This window comes from Aythya marila (genome assembly GCF_965140915.1).
Source record: "Aythya marila genome assembly, chromosome: 4".
Lineage (NCBI taxonomy): Eukaryota > Metazoa > Chordata > Aves > Anseriformes > Anatidae > Aythya > Aythya marila.
In genome coordinates, this window is record NC_139045.1 from 23,752,217 (window position 1) to 23,773,094 (window position 20,878).

At 36.8% G+C, this 20,878-nt stretch overlaps 1 protein-coding gene across 2 annotated transcripts in view; it reads right to left on the bottom strand.

The window, feature by feature from the left end:
• WDR17 (WD repeat domain 17) overlaps positions 1 to 20,878 on the bottom strand; it is a 58,659-nt gene that overhangs the window by 33,891 nt on the left and 3,890 nt on the right. The window contains exons 1-3 of one of the 2 annotated variants that reach the window (XM_082759949.1): positions 13,646 to 13,724; positions 4,472 to 4,600; positions 1,553 to 1,736 (exon numbers count right to left, since the gene is read on the bottom strand). In XM_082759949.1, coding sequence (XP_082616075.1) covers positions 1,553 to 1,736; positions 4,472 to 4,600; positions 13,646 to 13,711 — 379 coding nt within the window. In that variant the 5' untranslated portion in view covers positions 13,712 to 13,724. Of the gene's footprint in view, positions 1 to 1,552; positions 1,737 to 4,471; positions 4,601 to 13,645; positions 13,725 to 20,878 lie in introns of those variants that run through there. The other variant, XM_082759950.1, reaches the window with a different exon arrangement.

Below are 20,878 nucleotides of genomic sequence, written 5' to 3' on the forward strand. Positions count from 1 at the left end.
TTCATTAGTGCCAAAGCCAATCACATATATGAAAGAGGTTAAATCTGATCCTGTAAACAATCCTGTCATTCATTCACAATTCCATCTACCACTATTGTTTTATTGCTAGCTATTTGCTATTAAGCTAGTAAAATAGTAAAATACTGACAATTTTACAATTTTCTTTTTTTTTTTTAAAAAAAAAAAACAAACAAAAAACATAATTTAATCTAGGGATAAATAAAACAGAGGCAGGTATTTGTGATAGAACTGGAAAACTCTGTAGTTACAGCAAACTCTTGATAACTTCTTTCTGGACATCTGCCAGTTAACTCTGTTGCATAGCACTTACCTGTGAGGACTGCCATTTAAAGGTTTTGACCTTAACAATTCCAACGCTAATTATCCCCATAATTTAATAACATGTGTCTGAAGGGGTGAATGACAGTAAGACAAACTTCTGAAGATGAAGATTCACAACTGTTCCTATTTTGATACTTTAATGCTATTTTTGCTCTCTTTAATACTACCTTATTAATAGGATGTTTAAGTATATTATCCTAAAAATAATACGATTTTAGAAAATTTAAAATAAGAAAAAATATTACTTCACATGTATTCACTGGCTGAAGTAGCTTTTTAAGCAAGCAATGTGTTGAAAAATAAATATCAGCTTTCATATTAATGCATAATTTGAGCAAATATTCTGTTTGGATTAGATCAAATCATCGTGTGTTTCCCTACTTACTCCTTTTGCAGGATATGCATGATACACAAGATTTTCAGGGGTATTCTAAATCCGCTGAAAAGAACAGAGTAGAGAGTCCCAAAATATCTTGGAAGAACCTGAGATACTGATTGTCCTTGGGTTACACCTATTTTCCAAGAAAGCAAATGTAGGAGTCAAGCACAGCTGGAGAGATTGCCTATAAGAACCGAAATACAGGTGCTGGTTTTGACTGAAGGGAATGAGTGAGAACTGGGCAGGGAAAGGTGACAGGTATAGACTTTCAATCCCCCTACACCTCTATTACAATCTTGTCAGCAGTTTCAAGTCCTTAGATAAGATGCAGGTGGACAAGAGTTAAGGTATTTAAACAAAAACTATTTTTCAATTTCGTTGATAATTTATACTTGAACCTGCTGAACACTACATGTTATTTGCTTTCACTTCTGTAAAGAATGCTACATCTTATTTTTCACTTTAACTGTAAAGTTATCATGAAAATACATGATCCAATGTTTAAATCTTAATTATTTATTCTTATTTCTTATGATAAAAAATGTTTATTTCTGCTCAACCAATAATCAATGACAAAGTAAATTCTTCAGTTGGTCAAGTACTTTAGAGAAAATAAACTTTTCACCAATTACTAGATACTTCAGAGCAATTTCCTCTAACACACTATCATAATTTTCTAAAACGAACTATAACAATCAGAAGAATATTGTGTTATGCAATTATTAAACCACTGGCCTACTGAATGCTTTGAATTTACTTTATGTCAAGTATTTCTGATACGTGGAGATGAAAAGAACTTTATTGAAAAATAGATCTCCATGTTTGAAGTACCTTTTGTGTTGTCCAGCTTGGCCACAACTTTCTGTTCAGTCACATTCCAAATAATTACTAAACTGTCTGCACTGGCACTTGCAAACATATCAGGATTGTGCGGACACCAGGATATGGCTGTGATTGTCTTCTTATGCTCAGACATAATTGCCCGGAGCTTGAATTCATTGTAACGGTGATCCAGCTAAACAAAAAGTAAAAATTCATTTTAGAAATACGTATTTTGAAAGCTCACTTTAAATACTGTTGGGTCAGAGAACTGCTCATGTAACAGGCTTACAAATGAAATTTTTGTGGATTAACAATTCTCAGTACTTGACATTTAAATAAATGAAATTCCTATGTATTTTACTTACACTGAAAAGGTGTCAAATATTCAATTATCCCAAGCACTATTAGCATTCTATTGTTTTCACTTATAAACTATTATCACAGAATCACAGAATTGTCTAGGTTGGAAGAGACCTCAAGATCATCGAGTCCAACCTCTGACATAACACTAACAAGTCCTCCACTAAACCATATTGCTAAATTCAACATCTAAACGTCTTTTAAAGACCTCCAGGGATGGTGACTCCACCACTTCCCTGGGCAGCCCATTCCAATGCCTCACAATCCTCTCAGTAAACTTCTTCCTAATATCCAACCTAAAACACACTTGTGCCACTAGTGACCAGCCTCCAGCTGGATTTGACTCCATTCACCACGACTCTTTGGGCCCACCTATCCAGCAAGTTTATAACCCAACGAAGCGTACGCCAGTCTAAGCCACAAGCAGCCAGTTTCTTGAGGAGAATGTTGTGGGAAATGGTGTCAAAAGGCTTGCTGAAGTCAAGGTAGACCACATCCACAGCCTTTCCTTCATCCAGCAAGTGTGTCACATTTCCATGAGGGCAACCAAGTCGTAGTCTGCCTGCTGCACGATGGCTTCCAGCTCCTCCTGTTTGTTACCCATGCTGCGTGCATTAGTGTAGATGCACTTCAGTTGGGCCACTGCCTTCTCTCCCAGCCTTGCCATTGTTACCCCTGGCACAGCTCTAACAAGCCTTCTTTCAGCCCTGTCTCCTTTCTCACCTAGTTTAAAGCCCTCTCAATGAGCCCTGCCAGCTCCTGGCCAAGAATCAGTTTTCCCCTTAGAGATAGGGACCCGTCTGCGGCCATCAGGCTGGGTACCAAGTTAAGTACCCCATGGTCAAAAAAAACAAAATTTCTGTGTTGGCACCAGCCTCTGAGCCATGTCTTTATCAGGTGGGCTTTCCATGTCCTCTCTGTACCCTTTCCTGCCACCGTAGGGATGGACAAAAACACCACCTGTACTCCTGATCCATTCACTAACTGTCCCAGTCCCCTGAAGTCCCGTTTGATGGTTCTCTCTTCAATGTCATCACTGCCAGCCTGGACTATTAAAAGAGGATAATAGTCAGAGGGGAGAACCAGGTTGGGAAGCTTTCTGGCAATGTCCCTGACCCTGGCCCCAGGGAGGCAGCAGACTTCCCTACAGGTAGGGTCAGGTCGACAAATAGGTCCCTCTGTTCCCCTGAGAAGGGAGTCGCCCACAACAATCACGCTTCTTTCTGTCCTGGTGAAGGCAGTCCTGAGGCGTGGAGTTGACTTCCTTGCCCTAGGCATCCTCCTGGGAAGACTTTCTACCTCTTCCTCAGCTACTGGTCTTCTCAACCTCCAGGGTCTCAAACCTGTTGTGTAAGGGCACCTGGGAAGGTGGGGGGGGAGGGCATCGCCTGCGATGTCGAGCAGGGATCTGTCTCCATTCCTCCTCAACTCCTAGGTCCCCTGCCTCTGCCTGACAGCAACAGGGCAGAGGGTCCACCCCCAATTGGGGTGTCTCACCCTGGGGCCTGTCCTTCAGGTCATGCAGGGAGTTGCTCCACAAGTCTATCTCATGCTCACACTCCCTGATATCCCTCAACCTCTCGACTTCCTCCTTGAGTTCTGCCATGAGGTGGACCAGGTCATCCACCTGCTCGCACCTCACGCACACAGTCTCTTTGCCCCCCACAGGTGGTAGCAACAGGCTCATTATATTTCTTTAAAAACTGCACTCTAACATGATTTTTATATAAGGATACTAAAATGCATTCTTTACAGTTAATCTACATTTCCATGTTCCATCCCTTGAGTTTGAAACCTAACTCCTTAATTTGCTTGGTCCAGTAAAAAAAAAAAACAAAAACAAACAAACCAACAAAAACAAAACAAAACAAAAAAACAAACAAACATGGAACCCCAAACCTGACACAGAAAAGTTTATTTTAATCCCACAAGCAGCGTAACTCATGAAGTTCAAGTAAGGTTATCCTTATTTCATGCAGTATTTCTCAATCTGAAAATTCTATGTGATAGCATTTATACTTTTTTTTACATGTTGATGCACAGTAATCGGGGACTGTAAATGACCACACTGCTGTGCAGTTCAGAAACAAAGAAAGTAATAAGTTATTCCAAACCAAAGATAACGTGGGCCACTGAATCCACAGCTCTGTAGCTCCATCTTCAAAGTTTCCCAGAGCGGATTAAAAACTGCTTCAAATTACTACTTCTACGCTACAGCTTCAAATGAAACCAAAGAATTGCTTCATTTCTCTCTCAAAAGCTGTTATTCTTTGACAGATTTTCATTCATCTCAGACATTTGCTGGATTGAGAGCCTTTTACAAATAATTCCAGATACGTACAACTTCAAATACAATGCTTACACGTCAACTCTATGCACTATTTTTAACTAGCAGAAAAAAAAATACTTTGAAAGAGGTATCTTGAATGGGAGATTGAGTTTTATACAGATATCTTCTCAGCAGTAATCATACTTTCAAAAGCATAATAGAAACATATATTGAAAGGGCTCAAAATGAGATAAGCAATAATGTAAAATAACTAGTCTGTTAAATATAAACAATCTTACCTGATAAATATAAATAGCAAGGGTAGCACAGTAGGCAAATCTGTCCCCACTAGCAGCACACACATCTTTGTTCCACGGCTGACATCCAGCAGCTAAAAGACCCACTTGTTTCACCTGTGACATTTTTGCCTTTAAAACAGAAAATCATTAACTACAACATGAAGGCAGAATGTTAAACAAAAGAACAATGCAGTTTTGTTCCCATGCTTAATGCATACGTATCTTAACAATATAGCTAACCTTCATGTTTTAACAGTAAAATCTTGTGTTTATGAGGTATAAACAAACAACCAGAAATACACTGACCAGACATTCACGGGCTTCGGTGTGAAGCATGGCAGGGATTTTATAACCACTCACAGGAGTCTATTTGTGGGAGTGGAAGATAGCACATGAAAACCTGAATAGATCTTGGTTTGCAGTAGCTGAAGCTGTTCTTCACCATGTTTATTTTCTCCTACACTCAGGTTCAAAACTTTCTAAATAAAAGCATAATGCTCTGCACAAAATCACACAAACAATATTTGACCACTACTGTGAGTGCAAATTTTCTCTGCTATGTATGACGGAAATATCCACTTGCAGGGAATTTAAAAGCTGTAACACAAGATCCTTGTAAGAACAGTGAAACACAAGAAATAGTAAGAAAAAAAACAACATATACTAGACATTTTTGTAATATTGTTTCTCAAACTACTTGTTGTGCTTAAAATGAGGGGACTTTAACATAAAACCACAAGAAATGCCCTATTGAGCCAGATCAATTACATGCCTAGGTCAATATTTGATCAATGGTAACGTCAAAAGGCTGGCTAGATAGAGCACGAGCATGGCCATTTCCCCATTGACATACCAAGAACGCACACATTTACAAAGGAATTGTTTGCTGAACCTTTACTCACTCTCTGCATATTAATACTTTTATCATACTGTTATTCTCAATTTTATAGTACAATTCACTTCAGTCTCATCCTTATAAGACTATGGATCATTAACAAAGTGCTGCAATATCTTCAACCAAAACACTGTTACCAACACAAAGGCTCAATATATTAAATGCTACCAAGATGAAACATAACAAATCAATACAAACACATACTTTCAATTAAAAGCACACTAAATTAGGAAAATAATTTCCTATCAGTAGGCACTTTTCATCAGGACTTCATTAATTATTTTGCTTTTTTAGAAAACGAAAAAACACAAAAGCAACACAACAGGGCTTGTTTGTGTTTTATTTATTAAGGAAATCTGGCAAGTCATTTAGATGCATGTGAAGAAAGAATTCTGCTAAGGTTTTATCTGTGGATAGCTTGGCTATTCCATATGCATATACTAGTGACAGGCACTAGCCTTTCACTATTTTATTGAGGTAATTTTTTTATTTATTTTATATATTTGAGAAATGCAAGTGTTATTGCATATGGAAGTACATTCTGGCATAACTTCAACCATAATTACATTTATATACCATATCAAACTTGGAGCTCAGAGTAAAAACTCACTAAGAAGCAGAAAACTCAAAGTTTTCTTTTATGAGAAATGAAAGTATCCAGAAATAGTTTAGTTAAATTATTATTTATGAAGCATAGTTACATGCTTACAAGAATAAACCAGAACACTTTGAACCAAAAAAGCGTCTCCGCTAAGGAGAGGCTCACTTCATTATTTATTTAGTATGTTAACAATTTTTTAGTGCTATTTTTATAAATAAACCATGAAAGTAGTAGTAATAAGAATACTGGAGGGACCATGCCTTTGCGGCAAAGGAGGCTAAAGGTATCCTGGGCTGCACGAGAAGTGCTGCCAGCAGGTCAAGGCAGGTTATCCCCTGTACTCAGCCCTGGTGAGGCCACACCTGGAATACTGGGTCCAGTTCTGGGCTCCCCAGTACTTGAGAGACATGGACATAGTAGAGAGAATGTAATGAAGGAACTTGAAGATGAGCAAGTGACTGGATCATCTCTCTCACGAATAAAGGCTGAGAGAGTTGGGACTCTTCAGGGAAGAGAATGCTTGGGGAGGATCATATCCATTTGCACAAATATTTGAAGGAAGGCTGTACAGACAGAGCCAGGCTCTAGTGGTGCTGAACAGTAGGCAATGGGCACAGGCTGAAACACAGGGTTTTGCCCAAACATATGGGAACACTTTTCTACTGTGCAGGTGACTGTTGCCCAGAGCAGTTATGGACTCTCCATCCTTAGAGATACTCAAAAGCTGTCTGGACATGGTCTGCTCCAGGCAGCCCCACTCAAGCAAGGGTGGGGTTTGGACTAGAGCTTCAGAGGTCCTTTCCAACCTCAACCATTCTGTGATTCTGAGATGTAAGAAAACGTTCACAACAAGCCTTGGTAAATTTATTTACAGCAGATGAGTAGGGAAGGCCACCAATTTTTACAGAATTTCTGAATCACTTAAAAACCAGTCCTCATGTGACACAAAGCCAGGTTCAACCCAGTTGCAAATGGATGCAATGCCAACTCCATCAACCTGAAGACATACTTATGACTTTTTGATCACTCCAGTGGCCTAACAACTGCAACTGAGGCTGATAAGGATGACTAGGTGGATCACAACATGGTGATCTAAGTGTCAGAACAAAGTCCAAATGACTGCAGAAGGAATCCAAGGGAAACTATTGTACTTGTATCAGTAAGAGCACCCATAGAAAAGATTCTTCTTGGGCAGATGGGTGGAGGAAAATTTAGCTGAGTTTCACCATATCGCTGCGTGCTTCAGCGTGGGCTCTGGTAAGGTCCACACATGACAATTTACATCTGCAACTACACTAAAGAATGTCTCATTTAAGGACATACTTATACTGTGGATAGGTAAACAGACTGAAGGACATTATATGGAAAAACACTACATGGAGTAAGGAGGACGGGGTCTTTAATTCAAGGAACTGTGCCTATAAATGTAAAAGGTGAGGAGAGTTATGGTCAATTTACCAAGCATCAGGTAAATTTAAGCCCCACAAAGGAGAGGGAATTAAAAAAAAAAAAAAAAAAAGAAAGACTTTTGATATGAAGCAACGCTAAAAGCATTTGTTGATTAAGTGTAAGGGTTGTTTTTGTACAACTACAGCAGTGACCTATAGTGCAAAGGGAACTATCAGGCTATATCGACAAAAACTTATGAGAAAAGTATTATGTATGTATTAAAATGAAATTCCAATACTAGGGATGAAAACGAAGCTGAATGATTCATTTTATTTTAATTTTTTTCTTACGTGCTTGGGGCATATACTTGGCACATAAACATTCCGTAAATGCTATAAATTGCATTACCCTGCAGTTCATTTACAATCCTTCTCATGCTATCAATAAGAGTCCCTAGGAAATCAATTTATCTTATTAATTAACGAATCATCATCGCTACCCCCACTCTCACAAACTGACAAAAGTAAATAGTCTCCAAGTTTCTGAATTTGCCACTTAGTCTTTTACTTCTTAATAAGATTACAAAATCCAAAGGCCCTTTCTTTACAAGTATCAATCACATTCAGAAATATTTGTGTTTTGGGCATTTAGAACTGCAACAAAGATTTCTTCCAGTCACAATAAAAAAATAGCTGGCACCATTAACAGCCATGTTTTCTGAAATTAAAGTCATCCAGCTGATTACATAAAAATTTACTAAAACGCAAAATAGCGTAACGAGCTAAAACTCAGAAAGTAATGGTCTAACAATTAAAACTGTGGATACAAAAAATTTTTGTGAACACAAAAATAATGAAAATTGGAAAAAACAAACAAAACCTAAACACATGAATAATCAGAAGGTAGATACATAACATTAGATTTTCATAGGTTTAATTTATAGATTAACTGCATATAAAAGTGATTAAAAAATGAACTCTTCTTTAAAAATTAATAGTCCACAAATACATATAATTAACAGATTTGTCTCATATTTTGTACATATTCTCTTGCTTTTCTTTTTTTTTTTTTTTTTTTAAACAAAACAACAACAACAACAACAAAAACAAACTTCTTTCTTTACCTGGAATCTTTATATTCCTGATTTGATGAAGTTTAATCTCTAAGAAAATATTTTAAATCTAGTTTTATTCATGGTTTGATTATAGGCAAAACTAACTGGAAGTTAAAAACTCAAATAGATGATAAACCAGAATTTCTTTTTTTTTTTTTTTTTTTTTCTCTCCATAGTAACGGCATACCTGTCTTGTAGGATTCCACAGTAATCTATATTAAAAAAAAATCCTGTTATCATAATCAGAAGATTGTCTTTTTCACCTTCATATGAGAGAGGAACGTAATTGTTGACTATATGAAAATTAATCTATAAGAAAATATTATTCTAAGCAGCTGAGAAGGATTTTAAGCGTAAATGCTGCAATCTAGAACAACCACCACCTGCTGTATTTACAATTACCATCATCACACAAAACTGACTAGCACTTTGGGTTTGGAGGTGGTTCCATTATTAGTACTATATCCATGTTTTCCATGCTGCTTATTAACACACCTAAGAGACCTAACATGTTTTTTGTTTGTTTGTTTTATCAGGACATTTGTGTAGTTTCAGGATATTTTAAGTCTTCAAATGCATTCGTCACTGATTAGATTTCAGGCTACACTAATCATGATCAAAAAACTAAAAACTAAAAAAAAAAAAAGCTAAAAAACTATTTCAGCCTAGTTCTAAATGTATGCCTGTAAATTTTACTGGGTATGCTGCACCAAGTACTGTTTTCCAAATAAAAGAACACATCTGACTATGCTTTCTCTTTATTCCACACTTACGTTAAAGACAAAAGGTAGCTTTAATTTTTTTGAAGAAATTCACCATAAGAAACTTCACTCATAACTTAAATTTAAAGCAACTGTTTTTGATATTGTATTTTTTTTTTCTTAAGATCTGATATCCAAATGAAAATGTCCCCTCAGTAAGATTACCATTTGGATAAAAAATGCTGCTTTGTGATACTCCATTATTTCACTCCAGTTAGTAGCTTATGCTTAGGAAGCATTATTAAACTTTGATTCCTAATACAGTTTTTTCCTTAGGTTAAAAAAAATAAAAATATTCACAACTGAAACTACATTGCATATGTAAAATATTTTGAGCTGTATTTTAACAAGCACTTTAAACTTGATTTGCTAATATGTGCTGTTTTAACCTTGTTAATATTTCCCTTTCCCTATTCTTTAAATATATTGTAATTAGTAAGAAACATTTGCTTTGAAATGCATTATAATTGTATCTTGAAGAAGAAATTGCAGTTGCGTGACACTGTTACGTCTCTCAAGTACCTTGTATCAAAGCAGTTTCTTGCAGGTCTTCTCAGCCATTACAGATTTCTGTTGGACATGCTTATAGTACATGGGATAAAACAGCATTCACCAAAACAACACGAGTAAAATGGCAAAAATCTACAAATGCAATATAAATGAATATATATTATAGACATATATATGACTATACATGTTGCATTTTAAATAATGGAGATTTTTTTTCATCTTTTGTTAAAAATATTTTCTTTCAATATAAAGGATATACAAACAGTTATACTAGGCTCTGAAGAATACACTGGAAAAAAATGTGAATATAAAAATACTGCACTGGGAAAGCTATCAAAGGATGCCCACAGTTTCCAAGGAGATGAGGGGAAGAGGGAGGACAACAAAAACCTTTTTTTTTTTTTTTTTTTTTTTTTCCCCAATTGGCATGAGCAGCAACATTTAAAGTCCTTCCTTGCTGCTAAATATAGGAAAAAAATAAATTGAAATTCTGTATTCCACAGAGGTAATATTATTTAAAAATAACATCTGAATGGACTAGATACATAGACATGGCTATATATCAATGACTTAGAGATAAATGCCTAATAATCCCTACCTTAGCATAGGTATCATTTTTTGTAAACCACTTACGAATTTCCATGTTCATTCCAATACCTTGCTGCTCCCAAAAATGTAAAATCTTGTTCTGGTTGTCGAATTATATCACTTAACTTGACAGATGAAGAAACTAAACCTTGATGTTCACAGAATAATGCAGTTACTAAAGGATGCAGGAGAAAAGACTGAGCATTGTGTCGCACCCACCACACACACAGCAGCGGTGTCAGTAGCCTGGCAACTGCAGCTCTTTAACAGGCACCATTTTAATTTCAACCTAATTCCTTTTCCTCTGCTTCAGGTACTCAGTGCATTTCATTGTTTGTTGTTTTTTATCTGACTACTACAGCAACATTTACACATTAATAACAGCTGTTTAAAGCCATCACTTGGCACCCTTTAATTATCAGGAGCTATGCTTGCACGTTGCAAATATTCCCAAACTTACAACCATCAACCACAACAAATAACGTGCACCCACACTGTGAGCCTCTGGGGTCCATATGAGTACATCTACAAAGTGGCATGTGCACAGAAGTGAATATACAGTATCCATACGTTAATCATTACACTTCTGTATAGACCAAAAGGCTGGTCAATCCAGCTGGAGCAGCTGTATGTACTCAGGTGTCAAGTGCTTCTGCTTCCATTAGTTCTATTGTCACTATCATTCAATTAAGTGTGTATGTTTTCTTACAAAGAAAACTTGCTGTCACACCTGTAGGGGTGGCACGCACCAGTATTACCTCTCATCCAGTCCATCGTCCCCATTTTTCGGGAATGTCAATGATAATGTCATAATTAAAGACCTACTTTACTGACATAAAAAAGTCTCTTTAAAAAACATTCGACATACGCGTCCAACTTTGTAGGAAAATCCATTAGAGGTGAAAACATGATGTGTGAACCACAGCATTTCACATTCATTGCCCTATTCAACTGCCAGTTCGAAGCACCGGAGAATGGACAAAGAATTCAAATCGTTAAAAACATGGAGGTCTTTAAGCATAACGAGAAGTCTCTTCATGTCTGCAAGACAGAGCAGTTTTTCGGTGTACTGAATAATTGAAGACGACTTTGAATTTTAGCAAGATTCTTCAAAAATATCCAAAACCTGGGCTAGATTCATGTTAGGCAAATGCTGGCTGCAAATCTCCTAATGCATGGAAAACAACCTAACAAGTGTTCAAAGTGAGCATAATCAGTTATGACACTAGTCAGACACTGACTAGGAAAAGCACACCTTTAAAAAAAAAAAAAAGAAAGAAAAAGAAAAACTTTCTACTACTTTTCACAATGATTTTAAACGTCCACAATAAACACAAAGCCAAAGCACTATGTGCCAGCTCAGCAAACAGAGATTCTTCCATTTATCTGCTCCCCTAATCCCTTTGTACAGGCACGAATACATCATTTGTGCAATTATAATCAGAGTTGTCCTTCTGCAGACTGGTATTTTTGCCCATGTCTGATGACATGGCATCAGACATGGGGCAAAGATATGTAGTAAATGACAAAAAAAATTTTTTTTTGAAACAATTTTGATCAAATGTTTCTCTTTGTATTTCAGGTCAGAAGTATATAAACATATCCAAGGGAATCAACAGTAATAGAACACTATTTCAAAGCCAAGCACTCAGGTATTAGAAATTATAATAAAGTAGGTGCTGTATGAATTTTTAACTCAGCCACTTCGACTAGCTATGAAAACATCGCTAAGGATATATTTTTATATTTATAATCCACACTCATAAACCCTCCACAATTTCAAATTCCTTTTCCACAACACACAGAGAAGCATCTCATGGACATGACTATAAGAATTTTAAAGCAGATACAAATTCTTATCTGAAATTAAAGTCAAAAATTAAAGTCAAAAACATTAATCTAAGACAGATACCCTGCTTAGAAAATGTAAGGATAATAATTTAACATTACAAAAACTAACTTGGCAAAAATTTTGCAAAGGAGCATTCTTGACTTTCTTGACTACACTACTTGTATAGTTTAATGTGAGTATCTTTTAATGTGCAACTTTACAACGACAATTTAAATAGAAATACTAGGGTCTGAAACAGACTAAGGAGAAATGCTGATGATTCATTAATACATCTCCAGGAATCTTGAGCTACATACAATCAACCTGAGATACATAACAGTGGTAACAAAACTAGAGTATTTATTATTTATCTGGTACAAGAACTCCAGCTTTTAGATGCCTTATATAATACATATAACCATGTCTTATCTCGCTATAAAACATCTCATTCCCTCCATAAGAATTCTGTTCTCATCTTCCAACCCAGAGCTACCACAATCACCAGAAGATTGCTTTTGTGCTGGCTACTTGCCAAGAAAGAACTTGTGATATCAGATGAATTTACCTCTGGGCACATCTCACATTCAAGTCCCTGATGAACACCGATTAACAGATTATTCTACATCTGAGACATTCATATGGTAAGAGACATGTAAAATTACAACAGTTGAAAAAGCATTAAAAATCTGCTAGTTTTTAAATATTTACGAACATATAAATGACATTACCAAGTGATACATGACAATACAATTAAAAAAGCTGCTGTCCCTTATGTTTCAGTAGCATCATCTGCATTCCGATTCAACAGCTAAGAAAATACTATCAAAATGAGGAATAGAAATTACAAAAATACATGGTTATGTAAAGGAGCTTAATACAGTGCAAGAAATGTGACTTATGTTCACTTCTCACCCTAAATCTATGAAAGCAGCAGTAGATCAAGCTTGCCCAAGGCATGCAGTTAACAAACATAAAAGGAATTCAAGATATCCTGCAAATGTTGCTATAGTAACCACTCCTCCTCTACAGAAAAATGTTAGGAAAAAAACTGCACAAATATCCAAGGTACAACTTGGAAATGAACCTAGATGAATTTCATCTCCCCCAATTTTGCTTGGTTTTATTCAATTAACGCCTATAATTAGTTTATTCCATGCAGAGTATATTCTTTCCTCCCCATACAAGAAGCTTAAGTGCTCTATTTCTATCTCATTAGATATTAAAGGGTTCTAGTCATTAAATTATGCAAACTAAAAATACAAACAGCTGTCCACTGAACTTCCAATATATTTCATCCAGCTAGAAACATTTTAAAATCATTTTTGATGTCATTATCTATGATTCTAGATCCCAATAAAAGTACTAAAAAAATCCCTTCTTAGTACCATGGAAACATTAATTTTGGTGCTAGTAATGTAATAAACAGCAGCTTAAAGAAGAGAAACAATGGAGATAAGAAAAAATATTAATTTAAACAAATCTTACTCGTTGTTGTCCTTCATACCAATCATCTTCATCAAACCAGTGGGAAATGTAAGTCATCCAAGCCATGACAGAAGGCACAGTGGAAACTAAAAATACAAAACCTGAACATATGCAAGTATGATGAGCTCAGTGCTAAACTTTATTCAAAACTAAACGCTACCCAGATCTGAACTCTATGACATGATTCTATACCAGTAAGCTTTTAATTCTTAAACATATAATCTGAATGCTGTTAGCAGCAATTTACATTCTATCTATGTATAGGATTCTGAACTGGAACACAGAAACCAGCACTAAAACAATTAATGAATTACATATTGCTGTCTTTTAAATTAAAGCTGGTCAGTGTTTCAAGCTTGATTTTACAGTGCTTCTGAGCTCTGAAAACGAGGTGCTGTTTGAATCATTCTTATTTGCCTCCTAAAAAAAAAAACAAACAAACATTTTTTTCTTCCCCCCCCCCGCCCAAAATGTACTGTCTGTAAGAAAAGTGGTTCAGTGCACAAAAGCTAGTGTTAAAATGTAAAATACCTTCAGAATCATGGCGTGTAACGTGTTTGGGTTATGTAGGGAGTGGCTTCAACTGGCAGAGGAGGAGTGGTCACAACCTTTGCAAATGCAGAACATCCTATGTTTAACAACATTAAAAAACAAACAAACAAAAACCCACAAAAGCACTGTATTTCCATCACAGCCAGCAGAGCCTGAAAGGCTCGCGGCAGGGGCTGGGAAATGTAGAAAGCCTGATTTTCCCTAATTCATCGGAATGCTTCTTTTCTCTCCTTCAGGATAGTCTCATAGATCTGATTATTTATTCCTTCTGCAGCTAATTATAATTTTTTGGTATGCTCCTGAGTTTCATGTCAGACAGCGCAGTGTACCAAGGAAAAAAAAAGAGGTGGGAAGGGAAATAAAAAATGTATTGTTCACACCACAATTCAGCACTGCAGCAGCACATTTCATCAGCTGTGCTCTTTAGGACGTTATCATACAAAACTTTCCAGCTGTGTGGTTACAGCAACTATCAAATCCTCAAGAAATTCCAGAGAACTAAAATAAAAATCCCAATTCCCTAAGAAGCTTATAACCCAGACAACCCATGCCCTTCTGGACTGGATTAACAAGTTGTTTCCCCAGTTATTAATACAACAAATGCAAAAGCTAGAATTGTTCAGTCAACAAATAAACAAAGCAAAGTGAGAAAAGAGCAGCCTGAAGTGTCAGATATTAACTCGGTGTTGGTGGTCAGCATTACTCTGTTTTAAAAGAGCAGAATTCCCTCAACATCACTATGCACCTCAGTGTCAGCACCAGTCCTACTCCAGCACAGTTTCCATTAAGACTATCACAAAGAAGTTAAGTTCTCAAATACACAGCAGGCAAATAAAGAATAGAAGCAATACTTTTATTTTTTAACCTCTTAGTCAGAAATTATGACACCCCAGGGGAAAAAGAAATAAAATAAATCAAGACACCCACTACATTTCTGGAAAGTGGCATTCCCAGATTAACAAAAGATGGTTTGTTGTTATGTAGTATTCCAGACAAACACACGAGAATGAAAAGGAACTTCCCACCCTACTACTGAAACTTTTCAGATTATTTGCCTATCAAGACTTCACCTCAACCACAAACAATGAGCAATTCTGTGTATGTTGCAATCTCATAAAATATATGGGAAATACAGGATTAATTCAGACACATCTCACACAGCTGAAGAAATGCCTGACAGTAGTCTTGGTCTATGACTAAATGATAAAGATGTTGCTGATGTACCTCTCTTGGGAAAGAAAATTTTACAGTATGCTAAACGAATCATACCCGCATTATTACTGCTTCTTATACCCTAAAATCATAATTTCAAACAGATTTATATTACTATTTTTAGGAAAGCCTTTGCTTACAGGCTGCTTTGCCCCTGTATAAGGGCACCTTGCTCAGGATTCTGAACGATGTTAATCATCACCCCTAGTTAAGCACTAACTGAGCTTTGTTGCTGTTCAAAGCCTACAGCAGTCCCACGATGTACGTGAACTGAGTTTTCTAGTCTGAGCACAAACACGTTAGTATGACAAGTCTGTCAAGAGAACCTAACACCGGCTCACATTTAGTGTCAGGATCATCAGGGACTAAATGAATAGAGATACTGTATTACCCTTTCAACAAACTGGTGATACTTTCAGCTCAAAGGTATAGATGCAATTAAAATCTTCACGTGACAGTGGATGGGAACTTAAACTGCTGAAAACTGTTATGATTACCTGTAAATAAAGCAAAAAGCTTTGTCTCAATTATATATGAAAAAAATAAGACAAGAAACACTAGTAGCTGCAAATGCATCATAGGCCAATTATCTTTGCCTATTCCTGCATCCGTCTCCAACTGCTGGCAAAAAACAGTAATCATCCAGTGGAGGATGAAGTAAAACTCCATGTACTAATATTGCAATAAAGATATGTGAAAAATCTCAAACCATATAATCCCTTAATTTTCTATAACTAAATTTAACATTATTAAACGTTTCCTAAATCACTTAGCATGCAGTTAACCAAAAATCCACTTGTACAGCTAGCAAGTCTTCTTTTCTTCTTTCTTTTAAGGGCAACCAAAGGTACCATGACATCAAAGTCCTAATACAACAAACTGAAAAACTGAGTTTTTGTTCAAGCACTGGATATTAGTAAAGTATTTGAATAGATTAGACCAAAAGAGACTTCTTTAAGGTGTATACAGCCTTAAAGCAGAAGGCCCAATACATCTATTTAAAATATTCCAGAAGGAATAAAAAAAATCTTATTCATTTCATGCAGAAATAATTTTTTAATTCTTGAGCTGATATCAACTTAATGAAAAATGCTACGACGCAAATATTTCACAACCCTCCCTTTGGAAATAGGTACTCAGCAAACGTAAGAATTATTTTACACTTTTAAGAGTCAGGACTTACCTCCTAGGGAACAATTCTGATAAAGTAACTGTATTTTAGAAAGTGAAGTTTTTATGCATACGTATTAATTAATATGTAAACATATGATACAAAGAAAATAATATTGTCAATGTGTGATACAAGTCAAAAAGATCCATTAATGTTTAGTTCTCTCAAACTTATCATTTGGGGTGGAAATTGCATTGCTATGAGTTGTAATATAAGAGAGAGAAATATATACAATTATAAAAACATATTTTAGAGAAATCAAAGATCATACTCTGGTATCTTGCCAGATGCAGCACTTCAGCTTTTTAAAATTGCCACGCACATTTTATAAGGCAAGTGAGATATGCAAACTAAACCAACTAAACGCATACAAAAATAGTATTCTGGATGTAATGCTGGTTTGGATAACTTCACAATGCTTAGCACCTTCTGCATCTGCAGTTACATTAGAATGTGTTCAAGAGTGCTGTCCAGACCAACCACCGCAGCCTTCACCAAGTCCCACTGTTACACTGAGACTGTGTTTCAGGGCTGTGAATGAGCCAGGCCAAATTCTACAGCTCCACACAGGTAGTCTGGCAATGCAGGATCACACTGTTTTATCCCCTTCACATAACTGTGCAATATTTATTCCTTATCCCTTTGTCTGGACTTGTAGGATGAGTTTCCATTAGGAGAAGAGCTCTTACCTACTTGTGATAAAACTAACAGGGTGCATCACGAATAGGCTGCTTTGCAAGGATTTGAAGCCAGGAGCCAAAGGTAACAGCAAGGCACACAGGGGGGTGGCCTTGCTGACTAGGGGCACAGTCCCTTGGTAGTCAAGAGGTCTGGTGATGACAACCAGGTTCAGCTGATAGTCCAGGGATCACCAGACAGGTTCACAAGGACAAGGCAAATCTGAGACCAAGGGATGAAGCCAGCAAGGCCGGGCACAACATCCTCATGGCACAATTTGGGCAAAAGACAAAGACAGGGGCCCAAGCTTTAATACTGCTCTAGAGCCAGTGGGCAGAGGTGTGTGAATGGAGGTCCCAGACAAGGTTTCTCACATGTCTTTCCCCAAATTTAGCTGTTTTCACAGTCTGATCCAAATTTATACAGCTGCACCAAAGCAGAGCTTGCTGTGAACACGGTGTTAAACTCCCAGCACTGGGAAAAAAAAAAAAAAAAAAGGTACCTACAACAGGAGACTACAGAGAGAGTTATGGGCTGCTCAGGCCAACGAGAGCCTGGGTGTTGGTGAAGCAGGAGATGCAGAGTAGCAGCACTCTCAAATCCACATCACCAACAGGTCAGGCACTCCTGTAGGCTGGCAAGAGGTCACCACCTTTGGATTCTGATTTAGAAGGATCTTTAGCTTGCATCCCTATGGCCAATTTTATCTTCTCACAGCATGACACTGATTAGCAAGAAGCTGCTGCTGCTGGCAGCATTAGCTTTGAGAAGGTAATGTTCAACTACTTGTGGGTTCTGAAAACCTCCTCTGCTTACTGAGTCACTGGTATCCTCCACCTCAACAGAGAAATAAAAACTTCTGTCTTGGTGCCATGAGATGTTTTTTCTTGTTTTGATCTGCTTGATATCTCCCAAGCGAGTTAGAATGGGGTAGACAGACAGAAGTGGAACAAAGGATATGGTTAATAAGGTGAAAGCTACAGTGGGGACAGGGGGAACCTGCTATACTGTCTAGCTCCCCAGTGTCAAATATGCCTGGATGCTCCATAAGCCAAGCCTCTACTGAAACAAAAGACCATATAAAGTGTAGATGGACTGAACCCCACAACTGCAAGCTCTGAAACCACAAGCTACAGGGATTCATAGAAGCTTGCTGATTCAGGATGAAGAACACAAACTAGGCAGATAAAGGAAAAGGATGGAGTACACAGCTTATTGGGTGGGTAGGTCATACAGGAGGTAATAATGGCCATTTCTACTTACACATACAAGCAATTCCTATGAGGGATGTTACATATGTGATCAGCACAACTGTAGTAAGCAGCTGTGTGCTACCATAGAATTCAGAACACAAACCAATAAGTTTGGGAACTCTTCACATAACGTGTGTATATTGGGGAAATCAGGTCTGTACTCTGCTATGCTATTTTTTTTTTCTTTCAGCTTTACCACTTAGTAACATTTGTAGTCTCAGATATTGAGACTTCACATGAAATTGCTTTTCTAGTTTCTGAGCACAATCTGTCAAGGATAACAGAAAATGTGCATATTCACAGAACTACTGAGTATGAAGTGACAGCAGATCATTCAACCACACGTACAAGGGTCTTTAATCCTTATTTGCATTCCTAAGTCAAGTTAGTCTCAAAGCAGTTGAATACTAAACTGTTTAATATAATTTCAGAATCAGAAGCTTCCTCTTGCTTCAAGAAGAGGATTTCGTTGCAAATGAAGACTTACTTCACTGACAATGAGGACCTCTGATTACTTTAAGGGTGGCTCCTCAGCAACACAGAAAGCACATACACTATAAAATTTCCTTTAAGACAGAGTCCAACAAGAGTAAGATAGGTTTTGGATTGTTGTTGTTTTTTGTTTATTTATTTATTTTTACAACTGCTTTTAATCATTCTGCTTTTTATAATAAGGATAGATGTACAATTTCAGTATAATGACAGTGCCTGAGCTGGTCACCATCTCCAGTAATGCAGATAAAACAGATGAGTAATTAGCCCCAAAGTTTGGCTTATAAGGCATAAACACACACACACCAAAACAAAAACAAAAACGACAAGGATAAAATCGAAGTGATGGTAAATTGTGATACTTTAGCATAAAAACATCAACATGTGTGGGTAAAGTTCAGAGTTACAAAATTCAAGACTTACAAAATTAATGATTTTCTTCCATTTGTTTATGATATGAAAGTTGATCTTCGGGACACTCTTGTGCAGGTAACTTTTCACTAAGAGATTAAGCTACTGCCCTCTATAAAGGCATGACATGGGATGTGTCATAAAGGATAAGCTGAAGAGTATTGTGGCCTCAATCCCTATACACTAAAATATATTCCTGAATCTAACATACACACATAGCTTATCTAGAAAACAAAGGATAGAAGATTTCAGTGACATTTAGATCATTATTTTCAGATGTAACAAACAAGCTAACAATGTTCTCTCATGTTATTTGGAAACATCTCAAGTCAAGAACTCACTTCAGTTTTGACAAAAGACTTTCACGAATAAGAGGGTAAGAAATCTCCCTATCTTAACGTACCACTTTTTCCAGACAGTTTGCTATTATTTAATAAACTGTAGTTGATATCTTGTGTCAAATCAATTATGTGCTTCTATTTTTCTCCAAATAGATTTGTAACCATATTTAGGTTTCTGCTTAAATCTAATACAGAGAAATACTCAGACACTTGCCTACATTGTTTCTTAAGACAGGCAGGTTTGACACATGCTTACTGTAAAACAGTAGCACTAAGCACATTTCAAAATTAAGAATGATTTTCAAATAATTGGGCTATATTTACACATCATTTCTGAATTCACTTAAATAAATTCTGTGAAAAAAAAATCACAGAGTCAGTCTGAGTGTCTGAGGTTGGCACCTTGCACAGGATCATGTCCAGGCAGGTTTTGAGTATCTCCAGAGGGGAGACTCCACAACCTCCCTGGGCAACTTGTTCCAGCGCTCCATCACCCTCACAGTAAAGAGGTTCTCCCTCACATTCAGAAGGAATTCTCTGTTTCTGTTTGTGCCCGTTGCTCTTGCTGGGCACCACTGGAAAAAGTCCGGCCCCATCATCTTGAAACTTCCCTGAAGCTACTTGCATACGTTGGTAAGACCTATTCTCAGCCGTCTCTTCTCCAGGCTAAACAGGCCCAGCTCTCTCTGCCTTTTCGTCATAAGAGAGAATATCCAGGTCACTAAATTCATTCTCTGTCAATCCAGGTTGTAGATGTTATTTCATACTATACCCTGTCACAGCACTGAAACTATCTACTGACTATATACTAGTGCTACAAGTTTGCATTAGTTCTTTTCTCATATTTTGAAGCCACAGAATTTAGGATAGGAATTAATGAGTCTTCATGGAAAAAAAAAAAGACAGAAAAACAAAAACCCAAGAACAAAAAATTTCTAAAAAACTACTTAAGTTACAAGAGCATAGAAATGCATTATTTTTCTTTCATAATACGTATGGCATTATGTAAAATAATTGCATCAGTATCTACAGTAAAGAAACCAGTTAGAAATCCTCAGGTTTTATTTATTAATTAATGCTTTAAGAATTTTTACAGTTAGAGTAAGAAGTGTGTACAGATCCT